General features: G+C 32.9%; 1 protein-coding gene across 4 annotated transcripts in view; it reads right to left on the reverse strand.

Annotated features, from left to right (window-relative positions):
* The window catches only part of MYO5A (myosin VA), a 182,440-nt gene that overhangs the window by 97,917 nt on the left and 69,045 nt on the right, over window positions 1-15,478 (reverse strand). For all 4 annotated transcript variants that reach the window (XM_074294534.1, XM_074294533.1, XM_074294532.1 and 1 more), the window contains exons 5-6: window positions 6,912-7,068; window positions 3,108-3,251 (exon numbers count right to left, since the gene is read on the reverse strand). In XM_074294534.1, the coding sequence (XP_074150635.1) occupies window positions 3,108-3,251; window positions 6,912-7,068 (301 nt within the window). The remainder of the gene's footprint in view (window positions 1-3,107; window positions 3,252-6,911; window positions 7,069-15,478) is intronic.

The following is a 15,478-nucleotide window of genomic DNA, read 5'->3' on the forward strand; positions in this document are numbered from 1 at the left end:
CCCTGCTCTCAAGGAGCTTACATTCTAATGGGGGGGGGAAATATAAGAAAAATTATTCTAGTAATATGATAAAGGATGGATTGGAAAGGGGGACAGTGTTATGGTTGAAACTTCTAATTCTGGTTTTCCTCTTTTATTTCTAATTATGCTTTATATAGCTTATTATTACATATTTGCTTGTTTTGGTCTCTTTGCTCCCCAACGTCCAAGATTGGGAACTCTCTGAAGGCAAGAATTGTCTTTTGCTTTTGTATCCCTGAACACAGGGCCTGGCACATAATAGAAGTTTAGTAAAGGGTATTGACTGATAAGACTGACTTGTACAATAGTACAAGTGATAGTTAATAGGGTCATAAACTAAAGTGGGACAAGGAGAGAGTTACAAAGGATTTTATGGAGGTAAAAATAACAAGAACTATTTGAATTGGATTCAATAAATTAAAGAAAAGAAAGACTCAAAGAGAACTCCAAGATTTCAAACATAGGAGAATGGGTGAATTACTGTGAATAATACTGAAACACAAGGGACAAATAGATCTGGGGGGAAGGTAATAAGTTTGATTTTGATTTTGAATATGATGAACTTGAAATCTTGGTGGGATATGCAAAATAAGCTAAGATGAAGGCAGCTGAAGATGTAGATCTGGAACTCACATGGATTGGATATACAGTTTTAGGGATCATCTACATAATCATGTTAATTGAATGAGTTTACTGAGGGAAAAAAGTATAGAGGGGAAAAAAAAAGGAGGAATTAAACATTTGACCATCAAAGGCCAGGGAGTGAAGGAGTGAAGAAGACAAATAGTGGTTGGAGAAAAGAAGAATAAGGATCATAGAGTATATTTAATTTTTTTTTAAAAGAGAGAATATCCAGTAACATGGAGAGATCAACTATGTGAAAATCAGGAGAAAAATCAAGGAGGTTGAGGACTAAAAACTGGATTTTGAGGCACTGATTTTTTTTTGAGGGAGTAGATTCAATAGAGTGATGGGGACAAAAGTCAGATGGTAAGGAGGTAGATTATGAGGAAGTGGAAACATTGGGTAAAGAAATTTTAAAAATATGTAGCAGTAAAGATGAGATAGGACAATAATTAGAGATAGGTAAGTTAGAAAAGACAGAAGGAGCAAGAGAAAGTTTTTTTTTAAAAAGAATTATACACATAAGTGATTGTAGACAAATAGTAAGAGGCAAAGGAGAATTCAAAGATAAATAAATAAAGGACACAGTATCAGTGATAGAGTAAAGTCCTGAAGGAGAAGGAAAGGAGTGAGATTAAAGGTACATGAATTAACCATAGAAATAAACAGAGATATTTCTTCTATTACTATTATTATCATTGTTTGATAATCAGAAATTTTGAAGAATAGAGAAAAAAGGTTATGGAAATTTATGATGGAAAGCTTCAATTTTCTCAATTGTGCATACTCTTTGATCCGTATTCCAAAGAAAAAGAAAAGGAAAAGGATTGGAGATATATTTACAAAAATATTTATAGCAGCTCTCTATAATGATAGAGAATTGGCAAGGTATGTCCATCAATTAGGGAATGTCTGAATAAATTATGGTACAGAATTATGAAGAAATACTTTTGTGCTATAAGAAATGATGAGCAGGATGCTTTAAAAAAAAAAAAAAAAAAAAAAAAGCTGTGGAGACAGCTAAGTGGTACAGTAAATAAAGCATGAGCCCTGAAATTAGGAGGACCTGGGTTCAAATCTCATCTCAGACACTCAACACTTACTAGCTATATGACCCTGGGCAACTGGGCAAGTCACTTAACCCCAATTGCCTAAGCAAAGAAAAAAAAAATCTGATTTACACGAACTGTACCAAGTAAACAGAGCAGAAGTAGGAGAATATAGCACACATAGAACATTGTATTATGATCAACTGTGAATGATTTAACTATTCTCAGGATTATAACAATCCTAAAACAATTCTGAAGGACTTATGATGAAAAATGCTATCCACCTCAAGAGAAAGAACTGATGGAGTTTGAATGCAGTTTGAAAGCATACTTTTTTTTTTTTTTACTTTATTTTTCTTGGTTTATTTTCAGTCTGTGTTTTCTTTCACAACATAGTTAACATAGAAACACATTTTGCATTACTACACAAGTACAATCTATTTCAATTTGTTTGCCTTTTCAAGCAGGGAAAAGGAGAGGAATGGACAGAATTTGGAACTCAAAACTTTTTTTAAAAGAATATTAATATATTTACCATGTTTAACATATATTTGATTACTTGCTATCTAGGGAAGGAGGTAGGGATAAGGGGGGGGGGTTGAAACATAGGGTTTTGCAAGGGTTAATGTTGAAAAATTATCCATGCATATCTTTTGAAAATGAAAAAACTTTAATAAAAAAAGAATGTTGAAAATTGTTTTTACATGTGATTAGAAAATATATATAAAATTTCCCCTCCCCAAAATGCTCCAAATCACTAATATACACATATATTTACACACACATATAGATATACACATGCGTATATGGACACATAGGTACATTCATCTGTGTATATTTACAGATATATGAAATAAGTAAGCTGTATGGCCTTGGGCAGATACCTTCATCTTAACTTCAACTTGTAGGAGATTTTAATACATCTATTTCATAGGTTCCTGGGGATGACCCAATGAGATTGTATATAATATATTCAAACATTAAAGTATCATATAAATGTTATCTGTTATTTTATATAAACTCAGAAACACATGTATATGTATACATATATATCTATGTATATATATGGGGGGAGGGGAGCTGAAGAGTTAGAGGAAAAACCTTTGATTTCATTAATATAAAAATTTCCAATTAGGAAATTCCTCTTCCTATCACATGAAAGATTGTCATCTGTCCATAATTTATGATCTTAGAGAGCCACCTACATAATTTTCAGAAGTTAAATGACTTAACCAAGGTCATGTAGGTTCTATGTATCAAAGGGGGGACTTGAACCCCAGTTTTCCTGACTGCAAGGCAAGCTCTACCCATTACATTACAGAGCCAATCAGAATATGCTAACAGTACATAAAAATGATTCTAATTTTCTATCACCACATATTAAATTGATATCAGCCATACAATCCATCTTACCTGGAACACCACTCTGGATTTCTCTAAGAGATAGGTTCTCATGTTGGCACCAATAATTCGATATCTCTTATCAAAACCAATCTCAATGTATTTCCCAAAACGGCTGCTGTTATCATTCCTCGTGGTTTTAGCATTTCCAATTGACTAGAGGTAAGAGAGAACAAGAACTTAATGGCTTAAATATTATCAAGAATTTTTAGTATTCACAAAATGTTTAAGAGGATTCTGGAAGACAACAGGATCCAGATTTTAAAAAGGCACCTTCAAGTTTTGGAGTAGCACCATTTTTGTAGCTCTAAATATTTTGCCTATTGTTTTCCAGTTTCACTCACTATACAAATAGTTAGTGAATAATAATAGTTAGTTCTCACACAAAACCTTGTGGATAATAATTGAGAACTGGTATTTTTTTTAAAAAGTATTAAAAACATAAAACTTTTCTACATAAAAGCAGATTGGGAGAAGGCAAAACAGAAGTTATTAGAGAATCTTAATTACTGGTTTTCAATCTTCTTGGCCCATATAGCAGGTTTCTCTTTGCTGTATATGTTGAAGAATCTAATACAGCTTATTTAAATATTTTATTTTAAATAAATGCATATTTTATTGGAATACAAATTTTCTTGTGAACTATCATTACTAATCTCCAAGAGCCCATAGAGTCATGTAGTTATTTGCCAATAACCACTCACAGTTATTTTTTATTTTTTTGTTGAGGCAATTGGGGTTAAGTGACTTGCCCAGGGTCACACAGCTTGGAAGTGTCTGAAGCCAGATTTGAACTCAGGTCTTCCTGAGTTTAGGGCTGGTGCTCTATCCACTGCGCCACCTGGCTGCCCCACCATTTATTATTAAGTTTATATAAAATCTGGCTCAAATATCTGTCTATAAGCATGATATTTATAAATAATTAAAGCATTACAGACAAGATCATATTCTTCCAAATTATACTTTTAGAAATTAAAGTTGTGTATATTTTGCTCATTGGTCAAGAGAACATCTATAAAGTTTTCTTTTAAATCAAAGGAAAAAGACAGTGAAAAACAGTATAAAATAATTTGGTCATCATTTAATATTTTACTTAGGAAATTTTGCAGTTTGAAATTTACAAATTTAACAAAAGTTAAGCATTCTATTTTTGTCAGCATTCCTCTGCATTAGAATAAGATCTGCAAATCCTTGAAACTTGCCATGTAACCTTGTGGGGAACATAAGTGAACAGAGACACTAATATAGATCAGGTCCTTTTCTCCCAGATGAAGGCACTTTCAGACTGAGACTAATATAGGGACAAGGACAATAAATACGCAGAAAGAGCTCCAAATTGTAATTCTAGATCTGGCCAGAATCTAGCTCTAAAACTTCCAGCAAGTCTACTTCAAGCAAATTACAGTTTTTTGTTCTTCACTTTCCTCATTTTTAAAATAAGGAATCTGAAATCAATGATCTTTGAGATCTCTTCAGCTATAGCATTATTCAATGATTTGAAACTTCAGATCTCAACATTTTAATCAAAAAGAAATGTAAATGTAAACATTATCTTTCGATCTTTCCTTCTTAAATTTTTAACGTCAATCTTATGAAATTGTTATTAATTCCTATCAATAAGAAACTCCTAAACTCTCATATTAAGACCAGAAGCCTGAATGATATATATACAAATCCATTCATGGAAAGCCATTCTAGGTGCCAAGATGACATTTTTAAAATTTAATTTAGAAATATGCATGACAATGAGAGGAAGAAAAATATAGTTTTGTTTTTTCTTAACCCAAACCAACAACTATTTCACTGATGCTAGTAAAGATGGAATTTACCAATATTCATTCAGAATTTGAAATGGTACCTATGAGAAAATGAATATTTGCCTTAAAAACTTGAAGATATCTAATATTTTTGATCATTTCTTTCTCAAGTATTTTTAATTACATTTCCATTTTTCACAGGATGCTGCTGAATTCTCCTAACAAATCTATGTCTTTCCATTATAACAAAGTAGCAATCAGGTCATACAAAGAAAAATCCTAAGGGGGACTAGAACATATTTTCAAATTCCACACAGCACTGCAAACCAGGCACAATTACCTTGGGAAAGACTACGGCAAAAACCCTTTGTGCCCCAGTTGTATCAGACCAGTTTTAACTTCATCTGTGCTTTAGGGGACAAAAAAGGCTTGACAAAGAAGAAAGAAGGAATAAGAAATATTGATATGAAATTCTAATTGGAAGCATTCACTTCTCTGTAAACAAGTTAGGGATATCATTCTTCATTTAACTATGCTTCTTCCAAAGTAGCTCTGTTTCTTTATAAATACATTAATGATCTTGGAATCACTGATGTTGAAATATTTAAATTCTCTTATCTACAAAATAAGTAGCATTTTCTCTGGTAAATATATTCCTACTTCACATAAGTATTTCTTACTTAAAAAATCCTCTTTTGTAAAAATTCTTTTCTTAAGTATCATATTATTACTGATCTTGTCATGTAAGTTTTGAAAAGAATAGTATTATCTGATTTCCTTCTCTAAGCTAAAACCGTGACATTAAACCAAAAAATATCTATTATAATTATAGTATATTTTTATTACTATAGCTATAGTATATATATATATATATATATATATATATATATATATATATATATATATATATATATATATATATATATATATTTCTTTTTTTTTCCCCCCTGAGGTTGGGGTTAAGTGACTTGTCCAGAGTCACACAGCTAGGAAGTGTTAAGTGTCTGATTTGAACTCCGGTCCTCCTGAATTCGGGGCTACTGCTCTATCCACTGTGCCACCTAGCTGCCCCAGCTATAGTATATTTTTATTAATGTCAATATGATAATTATGACAACAAAACATTTGTCCAATATTTATTGTGAGAAATAATATTGTCAGGGGAGAAAGGTAGGAATTAGTCTAACAAGATAGTATAGAAGCAGTCAATAAAAGCAAGATTTGCCTGAAACTCATTAATTTATAATTAATAGTAGTGAATTTCAGTATATTGACAAAGGTATTAATAAGAATAGGTAACACCACAAAAGATCACAAAACACATTTCATTCATTTAACCTGGGCTGGGGAAAACTTTAATGACTCTAAAGACTTAGTTCCCAGGATGCTGTAAACTAGATGTGGGATTGTATTTATTTGGAAAAATAAAAGCTTTAACAAGATAAGTCATCACTCCTTTCCAATTACAGGAAGTGAGTGAATTTGGAATCACATTCTTGGGACATATAGAGAAAGACATAAATTTCTAATATAACCCCAGGTACAACTTATGTAAAACTTTTAGCAAAATAAAAATGTTTTAACTCAATTAAGTAGTAGATATTTCAAAAATGGGCCAGAGCGTATAACTATATGTTTGATTCTATTACCATGTAAGTTATTACCATTATTTGTCATATTACTACATTTAGATCAAATATTAATTATAATTACAGCTGAATACAACTAATCTTATAATTAGATGCATGTGGTTCAAACACATATTAATTTCTAACCTTGTAAAGAATTTGACCATCTCTAACTTAAATTAAGTATATATAAGCATTTTTAAAGCTCATTATAGCTGCATGAGCCAACTGAAAATATCTGCTTATAAAAATTCTTACTGATTTCTTCCTTCCTTAAGCATGAACATTTTATTTTCCAAATAAAAAACAAACCCCATATTTTATTTCTTTATCCTGAAGTGTCACATTATATACTTCACACGTATCTTAGCAATATTTCACAAGAGCAGCCCCACATTCTGTTGTGAAGGCTGAGGATAATGCTTCCTTACCTCCATAATGGGATTAGAAGCCAGGACCTTCTCTTCAACATTGGCCTCACTGGCAGAACCACTGACAGTTGCAAAGTATCTCATGGCATACTTAGCAGAAACTGTCTTTCCTGCACCAGACTCTCCACTTACAATGATGGACTGATTCCGTTCATCCCTGAAATACAAAGACTATTAATCACCAGCTGCTTCTCAAGCCTGATCGTTGACAGAATTATTTTCTGGCCAAGCGAAAACACCACACTTCTACAAATTTATTCATGCTGAGATACATGAGAATGAATGAAGCTAGTCTATTCCTTAATAACAACCACCAGCACTGTATTGAAATGAGTAAACATCTGTTGTGGCCTTCCATGAGTGAATGGGTCTAGACAGAGGCTCTTTGAGTCACTGCACACATGCCACAAAGTATGTGCATACTATTCTGTGCCAAATAAATAACATGGCCACCAGTCTAAAAAAAGTTGTTGTTCCCTGATTCCTTAGCAGAGAAATTGACAGGAAAAGTCTTGTTTTGCTGAAAATCTTTGACTCATTTATTTGTATACTGGTAGCTGCTTAAGAATGCACCTACATTTCAAACTCTTTTGGCTATACAAGGGAAGAAAATTATTCAGATATTGGCTAGATTGGTTAAAAAAATATATTATTATTTACCATTAAAACAGTGTTAACCACAGTTCAGTTACTCTCCTACCTTCCATTCATTTATAAAACATTTGCACAATTCAGAACTTGTTTCAATGAACAATCTTGATTCATAGGGGACTCCCCTTTCTGACTATGGTTGATCTCTAGAAGAGGCAAATTTCTACCCAGACCATAGGGTACCAAGAAATAGTATTTGCAAAAACATAATTTGTCCTTGAAAAGTCTTTATATCTTTCGTATTTTTAAAAATTCATACAAAGATAGTTTTTAGCATTCACCCTTGCAAAACCTTGTGTTCCAAACTTTTCTCCCTCCTTCCCCATATTCTTTCTCCCCTAGAAGCAAGTAATTAATATAGGTTAAAGATGTGCAATTCTTTTAAACATATTTCTACATTTATCATCAAGAAAAATCAAATCAAAAGGGGACAAAATAAGAAAATAACCAAGCAAACATCACCACCAACAAAATAAGTGAAAATACTAGGTTGTGATTCACCTCCAGTCCTCATTGTCCTTTATCTGGATGCAGATGGTTCTTTCCATCACAAGTTTACTAGAATTGGCCTAATCATCTCATTGTTGAATAGAGCTAAGGGCATCATATAATTTTATTATTGCTATGTACATTGATCTCTTGGTTCTAACTCATTTCACTTAGCATCAGCTCTTTAGATCTTTCTGAAATCATCCTGCTGATCGTTTCTAATAGAACAATAACATTCCATTACATTTATATTCCATAATTTATTCAGCCATTCCCCAACTGATGGAGATTCACTTAGTTTCCTGTTCCTTGTAGTGGCAATACTTTTATCTAAAAGGCCAAAAGTTAGTATTATTGTCCATGGAAGTGGATGACTCTTTTTAAAAAGTGAGATATAATTTCCATATTAGTAAATTGAGGGTTTTCTGTGCCAGGAAAAGCAAATGAGAGAATTTCAATATCTTTGCTTTAAAAAATTTAGGTTGAAGCATATTTTATTAAAAAAAAATTCTAGTCTTCCTTATTTTTATTAAAACATGTAAAGGTTTTATCTTTCCCTCCCATCCCTAATAAGGCAATATCAGTAAATTAGGTAGAACTTTAGAATCTTAGAAGATTGATTATATCAGGGACAACTAGATGACTCAGTGGACAGAGTACTGGGACTGAAATCAGGATGACCTGCATTCAAATCTGACCACAGATTTACAGCTGTATAAACCTGGGCAAAGCACTATCAATCTGTTTATTGGGTTTCTTCATTTTGTTGTTGTGAGGCTCAAGTGAGCTATTAATTATAAAGCACTTAGCATATTTCCTGATACATAGTAAGCACTATATAAATGTCAGCTGTTGTCAGCATCATCATCATCATCTTTGGCTATTAGATACTGGATAAGCACTGAAGATACATCTTCATAATTAAAGGCACAATGAGGTAGTTACATGCGCCCATGAATATGAAACATTATTATTTAAAAATCAAATGATACTTATTTGGGGGAAATTCTATGGGTTTTTGTTTGTTTGTTTGTTTGTTTTCTCCATTTCTGGCATGTTCTCCCTTCTAATTCTTAGAATTCCTGGTTTTCTGTAAGAGTCGACTGTAAGGCTTTCATCTTTTATCTTCTTTTCTTAGGTACAATTTTGTCTTGTTCATTAGAATATAAATTCCTTAAAGGAAGGGAATGTTTTTGCTTTTTCTTTATATCACTAGCACTTAGTCTAGTGATTAAAATAAAGTTATTACTTAAAAGTGTTTGTCGACTGATTATACTACATTAGTGACAAAGCTGAGACTAGAATCCAGGTAACTTGAGTTTTAACCAATGCTCTTTTCATCATACCATACTGTCAATGGCTTCAGAGTCAGAGTGTGTAAAAAAGAGATTGCCTTGAATTCAGAAAAAAGCAAACAAAACAAATATCTAGCATATATAACAAATATATCACAGGGATATACAAACATAGGCACTAGGGAAGCCAAAATCCTCCAGATTTGAAAATAAATTTCTAAAACTAAAGTTTTGATATAAATAAGTTTATTTTTGAAATAAAGGTTTTCTGCATGTGAGTATATGCCATACTACCAATGTGCTCATGAGCAGGACACAGCCTCTCAACTTCAGTTGCCTCATCTTCAAGATGAGAATAATAACATCTGTACTCTATCCTACAGAGTTGTTCTAGAAATCAAATAAAAAGTACATTAAAGCATTAAAAACACTATATAAAATCTATTCTTATTACTTTCATTCTTTTTTTAACCAGTTAAAAATATATGAATTTACTTTTTCTGGTGAGATTTTTAGATGACATTCCATTCTTAATGGGAAAAAATGTGAATGCTTAGAAAATAAAGAATACTAAAAGCCAACAGGATTGCATCAAGTATGGATATATATTAACAAAAGTCATGAAAGAATTAACAATAAAACAACAACAAAAAAAACTTTGAGGTTTCACTTTACATCCTAAAAATTGGCAAAGATAACAATACATGGGGAAAATCAATGTTGAAGGCATTGTGGTAAGATAGGCACACTAAGGGGCAGCTAGGTGGCGCAGTGGATAGAGCACCAGCCCTGAATTCAGGAGGACTTGAGTTCAAATGTGGTCTCAAGACACTTAAGACTTCCTAGCTGTGTGACCCTAGGCAAGTCATTTAACCCCAGCCTCAGAGGGAAAAAAAAAAAAAAAAAAGATAGGCACACTAGTGAAATCTTGGTGGAAATATGAAACAGTACCAATATTTTGGAAAACAATTTGAAATTGTGCAAGTAAAATGACTAGAATGTCCATATCTTTTACTTAGATTTCACCAAAAGCTTATAATCCAAGGAAGCGTTCATAAGAACACATCATATAAACATAAAAATGACTAGAATGTTCATAAAGCTTATATCCTAAGAAGGCCTTGGATAAGAAGAAGCCAAGTAAACATTTACTTTTTGCAGAAGCAAAAAACTGGAAACAAAGCAGATGCCCATCAATTAAGGAATACTTCAACAAAATATGATATAAGAATGAAGTATTACTATGTATACCAAATATGATGAATACAGCAAAACATGGAAAAATTTACAAAATCAGATGCAAAGTCAAGCAGAGCTAAGAAAACATGCATGATGCCTACAATAATAATAATAATAATAAATAGAAAGAACAATCACAAAACATACAAAACTTGCAAAATTACAAAGAATAAGCATTGCAAAAGAGATATGAGAAGACATACCCACCCACTCTTTTATAAAGATGAGGAGTTTAGGAGTAGAAAATATTAAAAGGGCTGGCCTTATAAATATAATAGAGACCTATTAGGTGATATCATACTAGGTAGATTCTGAAATGGTTGAATGATTACACCCAAGCAGCAGTTAATATTGGGTCAGTATCAACTTGAATTGTCTCCAAGGGAATGTTCCTAAGGTTTCTCACTTACAGCATATATTTGAAGCTAGTGAGAACTTGTGGAGTAGAGCATCTAATCCAATTTCCCACATTTTATAGATAAGATTTTACTGGGGTCAGAGAGATTAAGAGACTTGCCAAGATCATAAAGGCATTAAATTCAAGTTTAATTAACAAGTTTAATTAGCAGACATAAATTCCAGTGCTGTGACTCCAAATTCTACACTTTTTCCTCTTGTAGGAAGGCATGAAATACTTGTCAAATTTAGAGAAGGGAGAAAGGAAAAGAATAAGCATTTGTTAAGTACCTATCATATGCATGGCACTGTTCTAAGACCTTTATAAATATACTTTATGGCAGGTGCTGTGCTAGATTCTGAGGGTAAAAGAACAAAGAATGGGATAAGTTTTATGCTAGAACTTACATTCTATAGGGGGAGACAAGTGCATATATAAGTAAAGAATAATAAAGAGGAATAATTAGAAATAAACACAAAGTAGTTTGGGAAGGAGAGCTCTAGCACTGACGTGGTATAATGATAGACTTTATTCAGTGGAAGGTATAATTGCCATCCAAAAAGGGGATTCTGTGAGACAGAGAGGATTCCAGCTTATACAAAGACATAAAGAAATGACAATCATGTGAAGAAACATAAGGTCAGTTTAATTAAGGCAGAATATAGGAGCAATAAGTACTACATGATAAAGTCTAGCAAGATATGTGGCAGCCACATGATGAAGGGCTTTAAAAGCCAAGTAGAAAAGTCTATTTGTGTTGTCCTAAAGACACCTAAGTGACAATACTAAAGTTGGTTAAGCGGGGAAGTCAGATCTTGTGCAGAAGTAAAACTACTGTGTCAGCAATGTACAGGATGTTGTGGAGTAGGAAAAGACATTTATCAAAAAAGACCAATTAGGAAGCCAACAGCAAGATTTGGTAACTTATTGGATATTTGGGGGTAAAGGAGAATAAGGAAGCTAAAAAACATATCATGGCTAAAAACTGAAGATGTTGAAGGGTGACAGTACCCTTAACAGAAATAGGGAAGTTAGAAAAGGGAGGTTTGGATAAGAAAGATTATAGACTTCATAGACATGTTGAAGTAATTTGTCTCTACAGTTTACAATTTAATTTGTTGAGTAGTCATTTTCAAAGAAGACCAAAATCACTACTGTAAGTAAAGTCAAATTACAGTGTGTCCGAGTGATCAATGCAGCAGATCAATAAAACTCGGAATGCTCTGTAACAGGTCAGATACAAATAGTCATTATGAACATTTGGGGTAATGGGGTAGATTCTCCAACTTTGTACATGTTGCATTTCTTCTGAGATAATTGAATTCTGCTCATAGAGCACAACTTCTTCTATGATGAGGGCACAGAATGCTGGGTGGTCCTGTATCAATTTCTAACATGTAATAAAATCAATTCTAAAAATGTTCAATAGACAAATGGTGATGAGAAAAGGATGCTCAGGGAGAAACTATGGCTCATATTCATATATAACAAATGGCACATACACACATCTAGGAATACATGTTTATATACACACAGGTATACATGCATACACATTCACCAACTTAAATATAATGGCTCTATATGCAAGTTCACTCCTAGGATATATTTTGTGTAGGTCACTTGAACTTATTAAGAATCAGCAGATGGTACCTAAATCCTCCCCTATTTTGCCTTTCTACTCCTTGTTAGTCATGTCTGCTCAAATCTTCTCTGACCAAAGTTCATTCTTCTTGGGAGAAAAAAACAAAAGTGAAATAAGAAAAGTTCAGCCTTCTCAACATTAGCCATTTCCTGATTCCATATCCTTAGCAGGGAGCTTATTCCTTGTTTAATCCTTCTTTTATTCCCCATTTAACTAAAAACACACTTTTGGGTATCCTTAGCATTCATTGTCAGTGTCTGCTCATTACGGGTCTCAATATTCTTGGCAATTCTGAGAGGACTGTGCTACTCTTTTGTATTTATTCTCAGTTATCTATCTTTGCATCCATTATCTGTACAAAAATCTGAATTTATTAGTGAGTTTTCTGTAAATCCATATTAGTATCTTTAGGCAGCTCCTTTTCTTTTTCCATACTATAATCAGTTTTTCTCAAGTCTTCAGAATTTGTTGATTCTTGAACTTTTCATACCTCATAGGACTTTCTTCAAGCAAAATATTATTTTAGATCTCCCTAGAATTTCTCTAGGCATTTTTAAATCTGATGTCCTAAAATCATCTACAAAGTCTATCATGTTATATTTGTATAATTTTTTTCTCAATAGTACTTTATTTCTCTAAATACATGTAAAGATATTTTTCAACATTCATTTTTGTAAGACACTGTGCTCCAAATTTTTTCCATCACTCCCTTAACTCCCTCCTTCCCAAAACAGCAAGCAATATGATATAGGTTAAACATGTACAATCCTTTTAAACACAATTCCATATTTTTAACATTGTGCAAGAGAAATTAGACAAGGGGAAAACCACAAGAAAAAGCAAATAAAAGGTTAATCTTCAATCTACATTCAATCTCCATTGTTCTTTTGCTGGATGCAGATGGCATTTTCCATCCCAAGTCTATTAGAATTGTCTTTAATTATCATATGGTTTAGAAGAGCCAAGTCCATCACAGTTGTTCATCACATAATCTTCTTGTTATTATGCACAGTGTTCTCCTGGTTCTTACTTCATCCAGATTCAGTTCATATAAGTTTTTCCAGAATTTTCTGAAATCAGCTTGCTCATCATTTCTTATAGAATAATATTCCATTACATTCATGTACTACAACTTATTCAGCCATTTTACAAGTGATGGACATTCACTCAATTTCCAGTTCTTTCCCACTACAAAAAAGGACTGTTATAAGCATTTCTCTTCTTTTATGATCTCTTTTGGATAAAGAACCAATAGTGAGACAGGCTGGATCAATGTGCATTTTGGTAACCCTTTGAACATAATACCAAACTGCTCTCCAGAATAGTTGGATTATTTCATAACTCCATCAACAATTCATTAGTGTCCCAATTTTCCCACATTCCCTGCAACATTTATCATCTTTTTCCATCATGTTGGCCAATCTGAGAGGTATAAAGTGGTACCTCAGAGTTGTCTTAATTTGCATTTCTCAATCAATCGCTATTTAGAATATTTTCCATATGACTGGAAATGCTTAATTTCTTCTTCTGAAAGTTATCTGTTCATATCTTTTGACCATTTGATATCAATGATATGTATTCTTTTAAATTTGGCTCAGTTCTCTATTTTAGAAATGAGTCTTTTATCAGAAACCATGTCTGTAAAACTTGTTTCCCAGCTTTCTGCTTCACTGAGCAGAACCAGGAGATCACTATATACTTCAACAACAATATTATATGATGATCAATTCTGATGGACGTGGCTCTCTTCAACAATGAGATGAATCAAATCAATTCCATTTGTTCAATCATGAAGAGAACCAGCTACTACACTCAGTGAAAGAACTATGGGAAATAAGTATGGATCACAACATAACATTTCTACTCCTTCTGTTTTTATCCACTTGCATTTTTGTTTTCCTTCTCAGGTTATTTTTACCTTATTTCTAAGTCTGATTTTTCTTGTGCAGCAAGATAACTCTTTGGATATGTATACATATATTGTGTTTAACATATACTTTAACATATTTAACATGTATTGGTCTACCTGCTATCTGGGGGAGGGGGTTGGGGGAAGAAGATTTCGCAAGGCTCAATGCTGAAAAATTACCCTGCATATGTCAATTATAAAAAGCTATAATAATTTTTTTAAAAAACCCATACAAGCATTTTGCTGTCCTTTTCTGGGTTTATGTTCTGATCTTTTCTGCAATCATGTCTGTGGCCAAGATTCTTTTTGCTTTTTTGCTCATTTTTAAAAGTTGAGCTCTACTCCTAGACAAAATTGTTCCAAACTTTTTTTGTAGGAGGACAAGAGCCTCTCACTAACTTTTCATAATTGGTCTGGTAATACTACATGCTTTTTTCACTGTATTGTTTTGCCTAGTGCTGCCTGTTTTGCCAGAGTTCGGGGCTTACAACTTGCTTTCTGTGGTTGGAATGGAGGTCTCACAGCTGGCCTGCTGAGCCACTGGCCCTTTGAACCAAGATAAAATGGGCAATGCTTTAGCTAAGAGTCTTTGGCTAGATTCTCTGCACATTCCCCACCCTCACTCCCGTCTTTATGAATCTTTACAATATTCTCCCAGGTTTGTTATGAAGATCAAGTGAGAGAATAATTACAAACTTCTTAACATAGTGATTGGCACAAAATAAGTACTATATAATTGCTAAATATTATTATCATATAATTTTGTTTTCCAGGCTAGAATCAATGTGCTAGAAAGCTGAAACTAGGCAACATATGTAAGAGTTCTTTGCTATGTTAAATGTAGAGAAATGTCATTCTCCAATATAACAGGAAAGTTATACTACTCATCTTGTTAGGAATAAAAATTATATTAGGCACATAATCTACTGAGCTCCCTTTAACCCT

This window comes from Sminthopsis crassicaudata, chromosome 2 (genome assembly GCF_048593235.1).
Source record: "Sminthopsis crassicaudata isolate SCR6 chromosome 2, ASM4859323v1, whole genome shotgun sequence".
Taxonomy (NCBI): Eukaryota; Metazoa; Chordata; class Mammalia; order Dasyuromorphia; family Dasyuridae; genus Sminthopsis; species Sminthopsis crassicaudata.